Source organism: Salmo salar, chromosome 04 (assembly GCF_965601325.2).
Source record: "Salmo salar chromosome 04, fSalSal1, whole genome shotgun sequence".
Classification (NCBI taxonomy): Eukaryota; Metazoa; Chordata; class Actinopteri; order Salmoniformes; family Salmonidae; genus Salmo; species Salmo salar.
Genome location: NC_138294.1, coordinates 88139965 through 88161224, shown reverse-complemented (window position 1 = coordinate 88161224; position 21260 = coordinate 88139965). Strand labels below are relative to the sequence as shown.

The window sequence follows — 21260 nt, the reverse complement described above, 5'->3', positions numbered from 1 at the left end:
ATGACCGCCCGCTGCCAGATCTAAGTGACTTTGATCCTGCGGTTAACAGAGTTTGGTAAACGATCACAGAGGCCAGGGCTACAGACTCCTTCATAGTTCATCCACACAAAACCTCTCTCTCTCTCTCTCTCTCTCACACACACACACACACACACGTGGGAGCAGTTTTTACTGGTACTGGCCCTGACATGGGGTTAGACTGTAAACTGAGTTAGTCTGATTCCAATATGAACGTGTGTGCATGATTGTGCACTTAATCTTAGTCTCTCACTGAGAGTCAGAGATAGAGATTAATTTTTATTTTAAAAGCCACTTACACTGAGACAGAGAGAGACAGAGAGAAAAAGAGAGAGAGTGAAAGAGACAGAGAGAGAGTCAGAGAGAAAGAGAGAGTGAAAGAGAGAGACAGAAAGTGAAAGAGAGAGAGAGACAGAGAGAAAGACAGAGAGAGTCAGAGAGAGAGAGACAGAGAAAAAGAGACAAAGAGTGAAAGAGAGAGACAGAGTGAAAGAGAGAGTGAAAGAGACAGAGAAAAAGAGAGAGAGTGAAAGAGAGAGAGTCAGAGAGAGAGTGAAAGAGAGAGAGTGAAAGAGAGAGAGTGAAAGAGAGAGAGTCAGAGAGAAAGAGAGTGAAAGAGAGAGACAGAAAGTGAAAGAGAGAAAGACAGAGTCAGAGAGAGAGAGAGAGAAGAAGAGTGAAAGAGAGAGACAGAAAGTGAAAGAGAGAGAAAGACAGAGAGTCAGAGAGAGAGAGACAGAGAAAAAGAGTGAAAGAGAGAGACAGAGTGAAAGAGAGAGTGAAAGAGAGAGAGAGTGAAAGAGAGAGAGAGAGAGAGAGAGAGAGAGAGAGAGAGTGAAAGAGAGAGAGAGAGACTGAATTAAACAGAGACAGAGGGATTCAGTTTGTCAGAGTATTTATGTGTGGTATGGTGATGACTCTTTTCCTCTGCTCTCTTAGCAAACTAAGTACTTCCTGTATTTGAGAAATCTAGCCTTCAACACTAAAGCACTTCCTGTATTTGAGAAATCTAGGCTTCAACACTAAAGCACATCCTATGAATTGTAATAATTGAAAGAGCTTTAAAGACAGAGGAAAGACAGTGACGGGGAGCTAGTAGAAACTCAGATGGAGACTGGGTAGAGTTGGAAAGAGAGGAGAGAGATAAAAGAGGGTAGAGAAAGAAAGAGGGAGAGGACTAGAGCAAAGAGAGAGATGATCCGGTGACCATTTTATCTCAGGTACAAACAGGAGACGTCATGAGACTCTGCTACATGAACTACCATGTCTTGGTTATCGGAGGGTCCTAGCATGGAACCCCCCCACACAGTAATGTAAACACATGCTCACACAAACACTCCATAGAGAGAGAGGCACAAGCGCACACTCACACAAACACATGTGCACACACGGCCGTACCCCCCACACGGCCGTACCCCCCACGAGGCCGCACCCCCCCACACGGCCGTACCCCCCCACACGGCCGTACCCCCCCACACGGCCGAGTGACTCAAACCTCTTCAGTAGTACTCAGGCAGTGAGCCGAGTGACTCAAACCCCTTCAGTAGTACTCAGGCAGTGAGCCGAGTGACTCAAACCCCTTCAGTAGTACTCAGGCAGTGAGCTGAGTGACTCAAACCCCTTCAGTAGTACTCAAGGAAGTGAGCTGAGTGACTCAAACCACTTCAGTAGTACTCAGGCAGTGAGCTGAGTGACTCAAACCTCTTCAGTAGTACTCAGGCAGTGAGCTGAGTGACTCAAACCTCTTCAGTAGTACTCAGGCAGTGAGCTGAGTGACTCAAACCCCTCTTCAGTAGTACTCAGGCAGTGAGCTGAGTGACTCAAACCTCTTCAGTAGTACTCAGGCAGTGAGCTGAGTGACTCAAACCTCTTCAGTAGTACTCAGGCAGTGAGCTGAGTGACTCAAACCTCTTCAGTAGTACTCAGGCAGTGAGCCGAGTGACTCAAACCTCTTCAGTAGTACTCAGGCAGTGAGCTGAGTGACAAACCTCTTCAGTGTAATGCATGCCCACACACACAATGACAACATAAAGAGCCCACACTACAGACTCTCTGACTGCTCTTTTAGTGAGGGGGTGATTAGAGGAGGAGAGTCTTTTCTGGAGAATAAAACCTAAACAATAATAATGAATAGCAGGTAACCTCTCCTTTACCCTACCCACAGTTGTGATAGTTGTCTATAGAGTGTGTGTACTGTGTGTGTGTATGTACTGTGTGTGTACAGTGTGTGTGCATACCGTGTGTGTACTGTGTGTGTGTATGTAATGTGTGTGTGTGTGTGTGTGTGTGTGTATGTACTGTGTGTGTACTGTGTGTGTGCACGAGCGGCCAGCTCAGTGTAACAGATGGTCTGTTTCCCAGTCTCTCTAAACACAGGTGAGGATCATTCAGGAATCTCAATTCAATTCAATTCAATTCAATGGTTTTATTGACATGGGAAACATATGTTAACATTGCCAAAACAAGTGAAGTAGATAAACAAAAGTGAAATAAACAATAAAAATGGTTTTTATTTAACTAGGCAAGTCAGTTACGAACAAATTCTTATTTACAATGACATTATACCAGGGAACAGTGGGTTAACTGCTTTGTTCAGGGGCAGAACGACAGATTGTTACCTTGTCAGTTCAGGGATTCAATCTTGCAACCTTCCGGTTACTGGACCAACACTCTAACCACTAGACTACCTGACGCCCCCTACACTCTAACCACTAGACTACCTACCACCCCTACACTCTAACCACTAGACTACCTGCCCCCCCCCTACACTCTAACCACTAGACTACCTACCACCCCTACACTCTAACCACTAGACTACCTGCCCCCCCCCTACACTCTAACCACTAGACTACCTACCCCCCCCCCCTACACTCTAACCACTAGACTACCTACCCCCCCCCCCTACACTATAACCACAAGACTACCTACCCCCCTACACTCTAACCACTAGGCTACCTACCCCCCCTACACTCTAACCACTAGACTACCTGCCCCCCCCTACACTCTAACCACTAGACTACCTACCACCCCTACACTCTAACCACTAGACTACCTACCCCCCCTACACTCTAACCACTAGACTACCTGCCCCCCCTACACTCTAACCACTAGACTACCTGCCCCCCCTACACTATAACCACTAGACTACCTACCCCCCCTACACTCTAACCACTAGGCTACCTACCCCCCCCCCCCCCTACACTCTAACCACTAGGCTACCCACCCCCCCCCCCCTAGACTACCTACCCCCCCTACACTATAACCACTAGACTACCTACCCCCCCCTACACTCTAACCACTAGGCTACCTACCCCCCCCCCCCCCCCTACACTCTAACCACTAGGCTACCTGCCCCCCCCTACACTCTAACCACTAGACTACCTACCACCCCTACACTCTAACCACTAGACTACCTACCCCCCCTACACTCTAACCACTAGACTACCTACCACCCCTACACTCTAACCACTAGACTACCTACCCCCCCTACACTCTAACCACTAGACTACCTGCCCCCCCTACACTATAACCACTAGACTACCTACCCCCCCTACACTCTAACCACTAGGCTACCTACCCCCCCCCCCCCCCCTACACTCTAACCACTAGGCTACCTACCCCCCCCCCCCCCCCCTACACTCTAACCACTAGGCTACCCACCCCCCCCCCCCACACTCTAACCACTAGGCTACCGCCCCCCCCCCCTACACTCTAACCACTAGGCTACCTACCCCCCCTACACTCTAACCACTAGACTACCTACCCCCCCAACACTCTAACCACTAGGCTACATACCCCCCCTACACTATAACCACTAGACTAACTACCCCCCCCCCCCCCATCTGTCGGTCCCTTTCCCAGTCGCCTGAGAATCATCTCAACCGTGGAATGGGAGGGAAGGCAGGGTCGAGGAGGGCCAGACAGGACAGCCCCAGTGGAATGGGAGGGAAGGCAGGGTCGAGGAGGGCCAGACAGGACAGCCCCAGTGGAATGGGAGGGAAGGCAGGGTCGAGGAGGGCCAGACAGGACAGCCCCAGTGGAATGGGAGGGAAGGCAGGGTCGAGGAGGGCCAGACAGGACAGCCCCAGTGGAATGGGAGGGAAGGCAGGGTCGAGGAGGGCCAGACAGGACAGGACAGGACTCACTACCCACTTTTTCCTATCTGTGCTGCTAACCTGCTATCTGGACATTTGTCAGATCTATTTTCGGGGGTATCCCATTATGGGAACGGGGATGGTCAGAAGGCTGTCTGAAATGATTGTGTGCTAATGTTGAAACCACTAATGAACACGGCATCTGTTAGAGGCATGAGAAAAGAGAGACTAAGGGAGAGGGGCTGAGATGAGATCCCCAGCAACCTGACGCCACTGCATCGGTGAGTCTCGTCAGATATCTCATATGGATATACTGTATTCTATACTACTGTATTCAGTCAATCCCACTTCGACAGTGATCGTCCTAATATTTATATATTTCTTAATTTCATTCTTTTACTTTTAGATTTGTGTATTGTTAGATATTACTGCACTGTTGGAGCTAGAACACTAGCATTTCCCTACACCCTCAATAACATCTGATAAATATGTGCATGTGACCAATACATTTGGATTGAGTGAGTGAGTGAGTGAGTGAGTGAGTGAGTGAGTGAGTGAGTGAGTGAGTGAGTGAGTGAGTGAGTGAGTGAGTGAGTGAGTGAGTGAGTGAGTGAGTGAGTGAGTGAGTGAGTGAGTGAGTGAGTGGTCAGGGATAGACACAAAAAGAGTTATCTATCCAAAATGGAGTAAACCACTTCTGCAATTGTTTTGGCTCTATAACAAAGAACAAACAGCAAAAACATTTACATGATCAAAAACAAATCTTAGAATCAACTATTAAAGTCTACCAGAACCCACTGGATTCTCCAATTACCTTGAATGAACTACAGGACAAAATACAAACCCTCCAACCCAAAAAGGCCTGTGGTGTTGATGGTATCCTCAATGAAATGATCAAATATACAGACAACAAATTCCAATTGGCTATACTAAAACTCTTTAACATCATCCTTAGCTCTGGCATCTTCCCAAGTACTTGGAAACAAGGACTGATCACCCCAATCCACAACAGTGGAGACAAATTTAACTCCAATAACTACCGGGGGATATGCGTCAACAGCAACCTTGGGAAAATCCTCTATATTACCATTAACAGCAGACTTGTACATTTCCTCAGTGAAAACAATAGGCAGACAACCTATTCACCCTGCACACCCTAATTGACAAACAAACAAACCAAAACAAAGGCAAAGTCTTCCCATGCTTTGTTGATTTCAAAAAAGCCTTTGACTCAATTTGGCATGAAGGTCTGCTATACAAATTGATGGATAGGGGTGTTGGGGGAAAAACATACAACATTATGCGGTTAAAATTGGCAAAAAACAGACACATTTCTTTCCACAGGGCGGTGGGGTGAGACAGGGACGCAGATTAAGCCCCACCCTCTTCAACATATAAAGGAAAAAAGGAAAACGGCGCCGGAGGGGAGGACTGCCGTTTTATTGGCTCTTAACCATCCATGCTATTTTTTTTTTTTTTTTTTCGCATTGTTTGTAACTTGTTTTGTACATAATGTTGTCGCTACCGTCTCTTATGACCGAAAATAACTTCTGGACATCAGAATTGGGATTACTCACCTAAAATTGGGGTGGCAGGTAGCCTAGTGGTTAGAGCGTTGGGCCAGTAACTAAAAGGTTGCTAGATCGAATCCCCAAGCTGACAAGGTACAAATCTGTCGTTCTGCCCCTGGACAAGGCAGTTAAACCACAGTTCCTAGGCTGACTTGCCTAGTTAAATAAAAAGGTAAAAATAATTGTACGAAGAGTTCTTCTTCAATGAGATGGATGGGAGGGAAATACTAATACAGACACCAGGCCCAAATCCCTGTGATTCGCGGAAAGTGAGGATCAGGCGACGAGTGGCTAATCTGCCCTTGCCTTTCACCCTGCTACCTGATGTTCAATTGCTGGAAAATAAATGGGATGAACTGAAAGCATGTATATCCTACCAACAGGACATTTAAAACTGTAATATCTTATGTTTCACCGTGTCGTGGCTGAACGACGACTTTAAGAACATACACCTGGCGGGTTATACACTATAATCGGCAGGATAGAACAGAACTCTGGTAAAAGAACTAGTAAGACATGGGGCGGGGGCCTATGCATATTTGTAAACAATAGCTGGTAGACGATATCTAAGGAAGTCTCAAGGTTTTGCTCGCCTAAGGTAGAGTATCTCATGATAAGCTGTAGACCACACTATCTACCTAGAGAGTTTTCATCTGTATTTTTCGTAGCTCTTGGAAAACTTGTCCTGATTAAAGAAGCAATAAAACTGGCCTTCTAGTTGAGTATCTGGAGCATCAGCATTTATGGGATCGATTACAGGCTCAAAATGGACAGAAACGAAAACCTTTCTTCTGAAACTTGTCAGTCTATTATTATTCTGAGAAATTAAGGCTATTCCATGCGAGAAATTGCCAAGAAACTGAAGATCTCGTACAATGCTGTGTACTACTGCCTGCACAGAACAGCGCAAACTGGCTCTAACCAGAATAGAAAGAGGAGTGGGAGGCCCCGGTGCACAGCTGAGAAAGACGACAAGTACATTAGAGTGTCTAGTTTGAGAAACAGACGCCTCACAGGTCCTCAACTGGCAGCTTCATTAAATAGTACCCGCAAAACACCAGTCTCAACGTCAACAGAGGTGACTCCGGGATGCTGGCCTTCTAGGCAGAGTAGCAAAGAAAAAGCCTATCTCAGACTGGCCAATAAAAAGAAAAGATAGGCAAAAGAACACAGCCACTGGACAGAGGAACTCTGCCTAGAAGGCCAGCATCCCGGAGTCACATCTTCACTGTTGACGTTGAGACTGGTGTTAGGGGACATGATATGAAAGTAAAGCAGAGGGGGCGGTTACTTTCACTGGGTAGCGTGACGAAAGACACCGTTCAGTCAGTCAAGGCTGTCAGGGACGAACTTTATGAAACGTCTCCTGTCGCCACGGGGACGATAGAGTAGGATGGAAAAGTGATTCTAATGTTTATGTTGAGATGGTCTCATATGGTGTCCCTCCCAGGACCAGGAAGACTAACATATTGAAGCTTTGCATGCAAAACACATCCGATAAAGCCAATTTGGAATGGACGGAGGCTTGATCATTGAGTTGAGTTGAAGTTAAAGGAGAAGAGAGGAAATCCAGACCTGGAGAGCTGTTACCACATCCAGGGGGAGAGGAGAGGAGAGGGAGGGAGGAAAACCAGACAGGATATCCAGGACGAGGGGGAGGAGGGGGAAGTGCAGAGTAAATAGCTTCCTTTATTAATCATCCTAGCTCATGTTTCTTAACTGAACACACACTTTGATCTTCTTCTCCCTCAGCTGCCCCCTTCCTCCCTGTAACGTCTGCTTCCGACTCACATTCTCAAGCGCGTAGATCCCCTGAACGCAGCTCACTCTCCAGATCCCAATCACCTGAATTCTGATCACCTGTTCACACACCTGTATGTCATTATGCCACACTGTTTAGTTCAGTTCTTTGCACCCCATCACTGTGAGGTATTGTTTGTTTTGTGACACACTTCTATTCGGAGCTCTGGTTTTCCCATAATTTAATCCTCCCGTGTATGATAGTTTGTCCTGCTTCACTAATGAGCCTTTTGCCTATTCCCTGCCTGTACTTTAGCCTATCGGATTTCCTGTTATCAACCTATTGCCTGATCTCCCGGACAACGTTACTAGCCTGTTCCCTGCCTGTACTGTTGCCTGTTTGGACCCCCTGTGTATGACCTTCTGCCTGCCCCTGGACCCAGCTACCTGCCTCCTCCTGTGTATGACCTTCTGCCTGTCCCTGGACCCAGCTACCTGCCTCATCCTGTGTATGACCTTCTGCCTGTCCCTGGACCCAGCAACCTGCCTCATCCTGTGTATGACCTTCTGCCTGTCCCTGGACCTAGCTACCTGCCTCATCCTGTGTATGACCTTCTGCCTGCCCCTGGACCCAGCTACCTACCTCATCCTGTGTATGACCTTCTGCCTGCCCCTGGACCCAGCTACCTACCTCATCCTGTGTATGACCTTCTGCCTGCCCCTGGACCCAGCTACCTACCTCATCCTGTGTATGACCTTCTGCCTGCCCCTGGACCCAGCTACCTACCTCATCCTGTGTATGACCTTCTGCCTGCCCCTGGACCCAGCTACCTACCTCATCCTGTGTATGACCTTCTGCCTGCCCCTGGACCCAGCTACCTACCTCATCCTGTGTATGACCTTCTGCCTGCCCCTGGACCCAGCTACCTACCTTATCCTGTGTATGACCTTCTGCCTGTCCCTGGACCCAGCTACCTGCCTCCTGCTGTGGTCCTTTACCAATAAACACCTTCTGCGCCCTGCGCTTGAAACCAGCTCTCTGTCTCCCATCGTGTTCATTACACTCCCCCCCCACCATCCATCTCTCATTCCCGGCCTAATAACTATCCGTCTGGCAGGCCAAGCCTCTCTCTGTCTCTCTGGGCTGGGTGAGGCTGCCTGTCTGCCTGCTGGCCACAGAGAGAGATAGTGGTCTACTCTGGGACTGTTCTGATCTGAGGGGAGAGCTGGAGGCTGAGAAACAGGGCCTCCCCAGGGGTCTCCAGGCCAGGCCAGGGAGGAAGATAGGAAAGAAAAGCGGTGCAGAGTTAATCAGTATGCAATGTCTAGTGCCCTGCCTGCCCCAATTATAGCTGATGTCTTTGTGGGCCCTCACAAAAAGGTCAATCTGACCTTTCACTGGGACAAAGCCCTCGACAGACAGAGGAGAGAGTAAAGAAAAATTCTAAAGGGACTTAGTGGAAAAAAAGAGCCCTTTTAAAACAGTTTAGCTTCTTTTAATTGGGCAGAGAGCCCAACAGAGGATTAAGTTCAAAAGGAGGTGCGGCAGGTGTAACATCATCCTCCTCTTCACTGGGCCCAGAGGACAGCTGGCTTTCCCCACAACTTCAAAGCTATTCCAGAAGCCCTTTCACTTCTTCTCCACCGGCTGGCCCTTCCTGGCCACTGGACTGGCTTTGTAGTGAGAGAAACCGAGAGAGGGAGTCAGGCGAGAGAGGGAGTCAAAATGCCTGACCGCTTGGAGTGGTTGAAACCTACAAGCCTGAGCCAAGCCAGCCAGTAGACATGGGCATCCTACCAGAGAGATTAGACTGTTGGATATCAGATCTGAGGAAGGAATGCAGCAACAGTCCCCTGACCTGAACACACGGAGGGATCGGAAAAGGGGAACAAAGAGCTCACAGCATGTTACAGTCCTTTATATGGCTGTGTTTGTTTCGGTGCTTTTTATTACCACTCTGTTACAGCTGTATATCAGCAATATTTATTACCACCCTGTTACAGCTGTATATCAGCAATATGTATTACCTCTGTTACAGCTGTATATCAGCAATATTTATTACCACTCTGTTACAGCTGTATATCAGCAATATTTATTACCACCCTGTTACAGCTGTATATCAGCAATATTTATTACCACTCTGTTACAGCTGTATATCAGCAATATTTATTACCACTCTGTTACAGCTGTATATCAGCAATATTTATTACCACTCTGTTACAGCTGTATATCAGCAATATTTATTACCACCCTGTTACAGCTGTATATCAGCAATATTTATTACCACCCTGTTACAGCTGTATATCAGCAATATTTATTACCACTCTGTTACAGCTGTATATCAGCAATATTTATTACCACTCTGTTACAGCTGTATATCAGCAATATTTATTACCACTCTGTTACAGCTGTATATCAGCAATATTTATTACCACTCTGTTACAGCTGTATATCAGCAATATTTATTACCACTCTGTTACAGCTGTATATCAGCAATATTTATTACCACTCTGTTACAGCTGTATATCAGCAATATTTATTACCACTCTGTTACAGCTGTATATCAGTAATATTTATTACCACTCTGTTACAGCTGTATATCAAAAATATAACATGTATTTGTATTGTCGAATAGTAAATCATAACATTCGTATATCTTTCTTCAATATAATGACAAAGTAGGGAAAATAAACATGTCAAAGATCAAAACTCAATATCAGTGGGAAATAAATATATACTTCGAGCTTTCAATAAAAACCAAAGGGTGCAATGCTTGGTAATGGAGTCTTCTTCACCAAAACATTAAAGTTTAAATGTTTTTCTCATGTTGGATCCTGTTTTTTATATTCACTGCTCAAAAAAATAAAGGGAACACTTAAACAACACAATGTAACTCCAAGTCAATCACACTTCTGTGAAATCAAACTGTCCACTTAGGAAGCAACACTGATTGACAATACATTTCACATGCTGTTGTGCAAATGGAATAGAAAACAGGTGGAAATTATAGGCAATTAGCAAGACACCCCCAATAAAGGAGTGGTTCGGCAGGTGGTGACCACAGACCACTTCTCAGTTCTTATGCTTCCTGGCAGATGTTTTGGTCACTTTTGAATGCTGGCGGTGCTTTCACTCTAGTGGTAGCATGAGACGGAGTCTACAACCCACACAAGTGGCTCAGGTAGTGCAGCTCATCCAGGATGGCGAGCTGTGGCAAGAAGGTTTGCTGTGTCTGTCAGCGTAGTGTCCAGAGCATGGAGGCGCTACCAGGAGACAGGCCAGTACATCAGGAGACGTGGAGGAGGCCGTAGGAGGGCAACAACCCAGCAGCAGGACCGCTACCTCCGCCTTTGTGCAAGAAGGAGCAGGAGAAGCACTGCCAGAGCCCTGCAAAATGACCTCCAGCAGGCCACAAATGTGCATGTGTCTGCTCAAACGGTCAGAAACAGACTCCATGAGGGTGGTATGAGGGCCCGACGTCCACAGGTTGGGGTTGTGCTTACAGCCCAACACCGTGCAGGACGTTTGGCATTTGCCAGAGAAGACCAAGATTGGCAAATTCGCCACTGGCGCCCTGTGCTCTTCACAGATGAAAGCAGGTTCACACTGAGCACGTGACAGACGTGACAGAGTCTGGAGACGCCGTGGGGAACGTTCTGCTGCCTGCAACATCCTCCAGCATGACCGGTTTGGCGGTGGGTCAGTCATGGTGTGGGGTGGCATTTCTTTGGTAGGCCGCACAGCCCTCCATGTGCTTGCCAGTGGTAGCCTGACTGCCATTAGGTACCGAGATGAGATCCTCAGACCCCTTGTGAGACCATATGCTGGTGCGGTTGGCCCTGGGTTCCTCCTAATGCAAGACAATGCTAGACCTCATGTGGCTGGAATGTGTCAGCAGTTCCTGCAAGAGGAAGGCATTGATGCTATGGACTGGCCCGCCCGTTCCCCAGACCTGAATCCAATTGAGCACATCTGGGACATCATGTCTCGCTCCATCCACCAACGCCACGTTGCACCACAGACTGTCCAGGAGTTGGCGGATGCTTTAGTCCAGGTCTGGGAGGAGATCCCTCAGGAGACCATCCGCCACCTCCTCAGGAGCATGCCCAGGCGTTGTAGGGAGGTCATACAGGCACGTGGAGTCCACACACACTACTGAGCCTCATTTTGACTTGTTTTAAGGACATTACATCAAAGTTGGATCAGCCTGTAGTGTGGTTTTCCACTTTAATTTTGAGTGTGACTCCAAATCCAGACCTCCATGGGTTGATAAATTGGATTTCCATTGATTATTTTTGTGTGATTTTGTTGTCAGCACATTCAACTATGTAAAGAAAAAAGTATTTAATAAGATTATTTCTTTCATTCAGATCTAGGATGTGTTGTTTAAGTGTTCCCTTTATTTTTTTGAGCAATATAAGACAGACAGACAGACAGACAGACAGACAGACAGACAGACAGACAGACAGACAGACAGACAGACAGACAGACAGACAGACAGACAGACAGACAGACAGACAGACAGACAGACAGACAGACAGACAGACAGACAGACAGACAGACAGACAGACAGACAGACAGACAGACAGACAGACAGACAGACACAGACAGACAGACAGACAGACCAGTGCTGTTGGATACTGAATTTTTGTCCCATCTGAATCTGCCATGCCAGTAATTTTTTACATGGTGGGAGAGTAATAATTCCAGCCAGAATAACCTGCTGTTTTTCAGCAAACTACAAAGTCCTCTGATAATACTTATACCGTGTGAATCCCTGCGTGTTGAGGGATATTACAGTTTACCAGGTGCTGCACCCAGTTTGGGTAAGAACACAGGAACAAATTGATGCTTAAAACAAAGTGCTCTGCACGTAGCGTACAGATGATCTGTCTGTCACAGATCAGATTTCCCAGTGCCTATTTCTCTTTATTAAGATCAAGCGTATGATGTTGTGCCAACCAACTGATAAATTGCCAAATACGTCAGTTAATTAAATGTCTGCATAGCATACATTTCATGGTTCTTATTTTGACATTCTCTCTAGCCAAGTTGAAATATCTTCACGCCTAGAACACGCCTGACCGTGAAAACGGTCCATTTTGAAAGAGAGAAAAAAAAATATTACGAGGGCAGTTTGGTAAATCTAATCCCGTTCGAATCGTCCACTGGAAAAACAGACATGCTGGGCTAATAATTACATTACCACATTCTATAGTAATACAAGTCCTGTACGAACCACGTTTCTCTCTCAGTCTCAGAGCTGTTCAACTCTACTCAGCTCTGAAGTACTTCAACGTAAACACACATCTTTAATAAACCAGTTGGAGTATACCTGTATTCATTGAATCCAATCCATTAAAGTGTATTATAACTCATATCTCTATAGGTAGTGTCTTTAGCGATCAAACACAAAAGAAAAACCCAAGTCACAAACTTTGTGGAATCTGGAATGTGCGTTGTTGTTTTGTGAGAAAGAGAGAGAGAGCGATGGACACCTTTCATCCCCCATCCAGTTTCCCCGGAAGGAAGACAGGAACATAAAGCATTGAACATAAAGCTGCGCTCAGAGGCAATAGAGGCCTGTTGAAACAGGAATACTCAACCTGGTCGCATTTCGTATTATTCTGTATGCATATCCGAAACCCTCCATTTAGTATGGATGACATGTTACATTTGGTATGGTTACATAAGATAGATGGTTACTTAAGGCAAAAATGAAAGGAGGGTGGTTGTTCGGGGTGGATGGGTAGACGTATAACGTGGACAACTTTAGCATTTTTGCTAATTTGCTACTTTTCAACTACTTACAACTTTTTTGCTAATTTGCAACTACTTAGCATGTTAGATAACCTTAATTAACTCTTTAACCTAACTCCTAAACTTAACCCTAACCCCTAGCCTAGCTAACGTTAGCGAACCACACTATATACACACAAAAGTATAGGAGCAACAACGGCTCAGCCGCGAAGTGGTAGGCCACACAAGCTAACAGGACCGCTTAGTGCTGAAGCACGTATCGCGTAAAAATCTTCTGTCCTCGATTGCAACACTCACTACCGAGTTCCAAAATGCCTCTTTAAGCAACATCAGCACAATAACTGTTTGTCGGGAGCTTCATGAAATGGGTTTTCATGGCCGAACAAGCCAAAGAGATCACCATTCACAATGCCAAGTGTTGGATGGAGTGGTGTAAAGCTTGCCGCCATTGGACTCTGGAGCAGTGGAAACATGTTCTCTAGAGTGACGAATCCCGCTTCACCGTCTGGCAGTCCGACATATGAATCTGGGTTTGGCGGATGCCAGGAGAACGCAACCTGCCTGAATGCATAGTGCCAACTGTACAGTTTGGTGGAGAAGGAATAATGGTCTGGGGCTGTTTTTCATGGTTCAGGCCCCTAAGTTCCAGTGAAGGGAAATCTTAACACTACAGCATACAATGATATTCTAGATGATTCTGTGCTTCCAACTTTGTGGAAACAGTTTGAAGAAGTCCCTTTCCTGTTTCAGCATGACAATGCCCCAGTGCACAAAGTGAGGTCCATACTGAAATGATTTATTAAGATCAGTGTGGAAGAACTTGACTGGCCTGCACGGAGCCCTGACCTCAACCCCATCAAACACCTTTGGGATGAATTGGAACGCAGACTGCGAGCCAGGCTTAATCGCCCAACATCAGTGCCAAACCTCACTAATGCTCTTGTGGATGAATGGAAGCTAGTCCCCGCAGCAATGTTCCAACATCTAGTGGAAAACCACATACTGTGTCTCGGATTTACGTACAGAATAATACGAAATGCTCTGAGACCAGGTTGGAATAGTACTCTGCACTGCAACAAAGACACAGGATTGCACAGGGTGAGGCTGAAACGGAACCCAATGCCCTATACAGTGCACTACTTTCCTATATAGAGCACCACTTTTGACAAGCGCCCTAGTCAAAAGTAGTGCACTATATAGGGAATAGGGTGCCATTTCTGACACACACAGTCTCACAGCATAACACTGCCTCTGTGCAGACCATCAGTGTGGGTAAAGCATAAGAAGCTAATTGACTGACTCAACTGTAACTCCACCAACATTTGAGTGCTTAAAGAGGACCACAATGATGTGAATTAGAAGTGAATACATTTTAATTCAATAAGGAGGTGGTGTACCCCAGGCCTAGACCAGAGTAGCTCATTTGGCCCCAGCAGAGCCGGCCAAACGTCACCACCATCATCCCAGGCTACACTCAGAGTGGCGTTGGGATTTGTGTTCACCTGAAGGAAAAATAAACAGGGATCTTATCGCCGCTGGATTAGAACTGTCATCATCCCCAGGTAAGTAAACTGAGCTGAGTGAACAACAGCAGTCAGAAACCTAATTATCACTTCACACCTTCAGGGAAATACTGTAATGTCAGCCATCACTTCCACAACCCTGATCAACCTTGTCACCTGGTGTAGAACAGAGACCCAGAATGCAGCCCAAATGGCACCCATAACCTTAACTGTCCTACTTTAGACCAGTGTCCTATGGGCCCGGATCAAAAGTTGTGCACAAATATGGGAAATAGGATGCCATTTGAGATGCACTCTCAGTAAAATAGGAATCTAGAAACGACTTTCTTACAACAATAAACAGTCACACTGTAATGCACTCCTTCTTCCAGGTCAAGTCCAACGTTATCGCTCAGATCTAACGTGACATATCACAGAAACACACAGTGTTAAGGAAAGAAAGGCCTCATTGCCTCAATGTAAATGAATGATTCCTCTGATCTTCTCAGCAGCACTGCTATGGAAACACCCGCTCTAAAAATACATGTTATCAAGAATCAACATCACACATACACTCTTAGGAAAAAAAAAGGTGCCATCTAGAACCTTATTGGGTTCTTTGGGTGTCCTCATAGGAGAACCATTTAAATAACACTTTTTGGTTCGATGTAGAACCCTTTTGGGTTCCATGTAGAACCCTTTCTACAGAAGGTTCTAAATGGAACCAAAACATTTTCTACCTGGAAACAAAAAGGGTTCTTGAAAGGGTTCTCCTACGGGGACACCCAAAGAACCCTTTTGGAACCATATTTTCTAAGTGTACACACATTCGGATGCAAGTGTGCACACACACACAAACACACACACACATTAAAGCAAATGTAGATGAGCATACATTTCTTATATAATACACTGTACTCATCTTCACCACCATGTCTAATATTGGACTTTCCCCCATGGAAAAGGCCATGTACTTTCTTATCAATTATAGCTGTCTGCAGCATCTGGTTATCCATTCAAAATGCCTCCTGCACCTGGTGAGTGAGGACAGACAAGACCCTACAGTACCTCATCTGTCCTCCCTTTCTTCTCCGATCGGAAATAAATTGACTTAGCCTTGCTTTAGTTCCCCAATAATCCGAATCCATGTATGAATCAGAAGGAGAAAGCTACGCACCACAGAGTGGGAAAAGCTACGCACCACAGAGTGGGAAAAGCTACGCACCACAGAGTGGGAAAAGCTACGCACCACAGAGTGGGAAAAGCTACGCACCACAGAGTGGGAAAAGCTACGCACCACAGAGTGGGAAAAGCTACGCAGCACAGAGTGGGAAAAGCTACGCACCACAGAGTGGGAAAAGCTACGCACCACAGAGTGGGAAAAGCTACGCACCACAGAGTGGGAAAAGCTACGCACCACAGAGTGGGAAAAGCTACGCACCACAGAGTGGGAAAAGCTACGCACCACAGAGTGGGAAAAGCTACGCAGCACAGAGTGGGAAAAGCTACGCAGCACAGAGTGGGAAAAGCTACGCACCACAGAGTGAGGGGCCTGACTTGCAGAATAGTAGGAGAGGGAAAATGTACAGTAAGGACCACATGTATGCCTATGGTTTTGGCATGTGCATTCTGCCCGGTAAGGGCATGAGTAAATTATAAAAGTATGTTGTTTTTCTTTTAAATGCAGCTTTTGATCTCAACTATTGAACATGCATGGAATGCATTGTTTGATATTTAATCACTATGTTCAGTATGACATTTTTAAATGGGGAGCATGGCTGGCTCTAATAATTTATTTAACTACAAATCTATCAGCTTGATAAAATGTTTGGGTGGAGAAGTTGGCACTCTCACCCCTAACCAGTATTGTATCGGCAGGCAGGAAGAAAAACAAAAATAAAAATATGTACTGTATGTCAACACTATTGTTCCGGAAGAATGTTGATATTCTGTCATCACACAAAACAGCATAACAACGAGTGATAACAAAGGCAGCTTCCACTATAGCGACAGCATTATAGGTCTAGCAGCTCAATAACCTATTACATTATAGTGACTGAGAACAACAAGATTACAAAAAAGCTGGCCTGAGATTGAACTCTGTTTGTCTATGGGGGTTCTTCGGTGGTTTGGGCTATGACACATTGTTAACTTCAGTTTGCCAAGGTGAACGTGCCAAAGTGAAGCGAGCCAGGGTGGAAAACATGGTTAAAACAAGCCATAAGCATCAGCTCAAACGGAGCATGATGCCTGTGGTGCTCTTGATGTGAATAAGATGCAGTAAAGACGTCAATGGAACGCAGACTGTGGGGGATAGAAGGACGTTGGATTGGCATAGTCAACAAATCTGATCTAACTAAGTGGATATAAGTCAAATCCATCATGATTTATGTATTGTAACAGGCACACAATGTGGTTACTTAAGTCTGATTTGGATATACACTACATACCCAAAAGTGTGTGGACACCCCTTCAAATTAGTGGATTCGGCTGTCTCAGCCACACCCGTTGCTGACAGGTGTATAAAATGAAGCACACAGCCATGCAATCTCTATAGACAAACATTAGCAGCAGAATGGCCCGTACTGAAGAGCTCGGTGACTTTCAACTTGGCACCATCATAGGATACCACCTTTCCAACAAATCAGTTTTGCAAATTTCTGCCCTGCTAGAGCTTCTTCGGTCAACTGTAAGTGCTGTTATTGTGAAGTGGAAACGTCCGAGAGCAACAACAGCTCAGCCATGAAGTGGTAGGCCACACAAGCTCACAGAACGGGACAGCTGAAGCGCGTAAAAATCTTCTGTCCTGGGTTGCAACACACTACCGAGTTCCAAACCGCCTATGGAAGCAACATCAGCAGAGAACTGTTCGTCAGAGCTTCATGAAATGGGTTTCATGGCATTGCAGCCACACACAAGCCTAAGATCACCATGCGCAATGCCAAGAGTCAGCTGGAGTGGTGTAAAGCTCACCGCCTTTGGACTCTGGTGCAGTGGAAACACGTTCTCTAGAGTGATGAATCACGCTTCACTGTCTGGCAGTCTGACGGACAAATCTGGGTTTGGCAGATGCCAGGAGAACGATACCGTCTGGTTTGCTTAATATAAGGAATTTGAAATTATTTATACTTTTACTTTTGATATTTAAGTATTAAAAGTAAATGTAATTGCTAAAATATACTTAAGTATATTTAAAAACAGATCATTTTATTCAAGTAGTATTTTACTGGGTGACTTTTATCTTTACTTTTACTGAAGTATGACAATTGGGTTATTTTTCCACCACTGCGATTCTGTGCTTCCAACCTTGTGGCAACAGTTTAGGGAAGTCCCTTTCCTGTTTCAGCATGACAATGCCCCAGTGAACAAAGTGAGGTCCATACTAAAATGGTTTATTGAGATCGGTGTGGAAGAACTTGACTGCCCTGCACATAGCCCTGATCTCAACCCCATCGAACACCTTTGGGATGAATTGGAACTCTGACTGCGAGCCAGGCCTAATCGCCCAACATCAGTGCCCGACCTCACTAATGCTCGTGGCTGAAGTCCCCAAAGCAATGTTTCAACATCTAGTGGAAAGCCTTCCCAGAAGAGGAGGCTGTTATAGCAGCAAAAGGGGGACCAACACCATTTTAATGCCCATGATTTAGGAATGAGATGTTCAACGGACATGTGTCCACATACTTTTGGCCATATAGTGAATTGGTTGTTTTCCCTACATAACATTTAGAAGTTGTCCCTTTTCAGGTTTAGAATAAGTGACTGCAAAATGCTAACTCCCATTCGTATAAACTGGTAGCAAAGTGGTGGGGGTAGTCAGTCATTTTTAAGTGGAATGTTGTAGATTGGTGATGATGACATGAACATACTGTATATTGGGGTTGACATCCATCCAAGAATTATACTCAGATTTTTACTTCAAAATAGTATTAAATAGGCATCTTTCCCATGGCATTTCCATTGACCACTTTACAGCATCAATACCAGACACAGTCCAATGGCCTACCAGACCTATAACACAACATACTGTATCTCAACGGACTGAATCCATGTCACATAACTGATTAAAGATGCATGGGATATTTTAAGCCAATAACCACACTTTGGAAAATGTATTACCAAATAGTTATTGAAAGCCAACCTAGAAAATGTAGCCAGTATGCACTTGACTTGAATTGCACTGCACATGATCCGGTGGACCTGGGAACCTTTATGACGTGACACGCAGTGGCGGTTCTAGACCATTTCAACTGGGGGGCCAAGCTGGGGCCAGTTGTACTGTTAGGGGGGGCCAGTTACATTAGACGTTATTGTTGTCATATCGTTTTGCATGTGGTACGATACTGTTGTGTTCCGCCTAAAGCCGTCCCTCTAGAAAATGTGTGGGTTAAATTTAGTGTTCCGCGTTGCCACTGTCTAATAACGGATGTAAAAAAAAAATATATAGCAAAAATTAGTTATGTAAAAATTATTTCATACTCCACATTTAGGGGGGCCACAAGGTGGTCCAAAATTGTTATCACAGGGGCACTGCTCCCCCACCCCAGAACCGCTAGTGGTGACACGTACCTGCATGAGCTTCCCCTCTGCAGAGCCGGCGCTCCCTCCGACAAACACCCCTTCCAGAGTGATGGGCTTCCCCGTTGGCTCGTTTTTCAGCAGTGTCACCTTGATGACAGCCCTGAGGGCCGAGCGCTCCGTCTCGACGGCCGCCGCCAGCTCCAGGCCCGTCTGGCCAAACACCACCTGCAGGGCCGCCATGAGCAGCCACGGCCAGAGCCCGGCCAGTCGCCGCTGGAGAACGATCATTGGATCGGCTGTAGCGGCGGGCTCCGGCTGTACATCGTGGACTTCAAAAGCTGCTAACCACCAATGTTGATTCAGGACAAGAAATATATGGCCCAGCGCTGGTCCTCTGCTTTATGGGTTAGAAATGGTAGAAACCCGTGAAAACGACTCGAAATACAGGCTTTTATCCAAAGTGTTAAGGCTCACGGACTGCCATGTTGTCTTGTGGTTTTGTAATGAATTGTTATCCCGCTTTGAATGTTTGTTCCAGGTAAAAACAGTTAAACACGCCAAGTAAAGTGGTCTTCATATTCACTCATAAGAAAAAATTATGAACGTTTGCTTCTAAATTATGGAATTGCTAACAATCAAATAAACATATCATACTTAGCCTAATAAGATAGGATTGAGATCATGTGTGTTAACCGGTATCACTAACAGGAGAGGCCAAACATTGCATGCACAAGTTCGACAACATCAAATGAATAATTGGAATTGCGTTGCTTAAAGTTGAATAGGCATTACATTTAGTTCACCGTTCACATACAGCACGAGCTCCTTACATGAGATAAACAGCGGCCCGGTCCTCGTTTTCAACGTGCTTGTTAAAGTTGTCATAGACACATCGGTTCAGTCCGGGCACACGGCGGCTCTTGTAATCTTCAACCACTGGCAAGATTTCAATAAACATTTTGCAACAATGTTTGTACTTTAATTCGTACCCAACCCACTATAGACATTCTACAGTTCTGCCTGATTTAAAACCAAAGTGTATCCAATGTACCGGTATTCCATTTCCAGAGCAAGACAAAAAAAGTCCAATCTGGCAGAGGGGCTCCAGATGCAACAAGTTGTCAAATACCTAAAAAGCAAATGCCCTACTCTTGACGCTGGATAGGATGTTGTGACGATATCCCCAGCCAGAGGTTTCAGAAACCAACAGGAACAAAATCAGGTTGATGTTGGTTGATATGACGGATTCCAAGATGAAAGGAGACAATACAGTAAACAACGAAAATGCAATAGATTGTCCGTTGCGACAATCTTTTGACAAAAATGCCACTGTAAAGTTGACAACGGAGATTTCCCTACTCTTGAAAAGTTTAACTAATCCAATGGAATCGTTGCATTAGTTACTTAACATGAAAGAAGTTAATTAATTAGGAGTATACATCTCGTGTCATTTCTGCAGCCGACGCATCCACAATTATGTCTATCGTCCACTAAAGTTGCTACGCATCTAAAACCTGTTCGCTCCCTGGCAGCCTCCAAAAAAGTATTTTCCCCGAGTTCCACGTCTGAAAGTTGTAACAATTCTGAAAAGAGATCCTTCCCGCCGCTGCTTAAAAAATATAGAATATAAACTTCACTATTAACATAGAGATACTGAAAAGAAAGCTTTAACAAATGTATAATCGCTTAAACGCGAGTCGTTAAAACACTAATATTGGTCATACACATGTTGAAAAGTTGCAAAAAGACACACGAGTGTACATTTACTAAGTTCCGAAGCATGTCGAGTCTCCCTCCCCTGGGATCTCATCGACTGTCTGTCTACCTGCTGACTGCCTGTCACCGAGGGTGGAGCTGCACTTCCAACACAGACGAAAGACGACACCGGGCGCCCTCCAGCGGACAACACCGGTAACAGCCGAGCGTCACTTCACATCTCCTTTCAGAATAGATAACAGATCCCGGAATGGACCCTTCTTTACCAGTACACTGTAGCCCATACAAACAACAACCAGATGCAAGAAATGAAATGCAAAGAACCTCTGAATTATAT

General features: G+C 45.5%; 1 protein-coding gene across 1 annotated transcript in view; it reads right to left on the bottom strand.

Annotated features, from left to right (window-relative positions):
* Positions 1-21040, bottom strand: part of LOC106603954 (E3 ubiquitin-protein ligase RNF43) — a 225006-nt gene extending 203966 nt beyond the window's left edge. The window contains exon 1 of the mRNA XM_045717401.2: positions 19256-21040. Coding sequence (XP_045573357.1) covers positions 19256-19495 — 240 coding nt within the window. The 5' untranslated portion in view covers positions 19496-21040. The remainder of the gene's footprint in view (positions 1-19255) is intronic.
* Between the last annotated feature and the right edge of the window lie 220 nt (positions 21041-21260).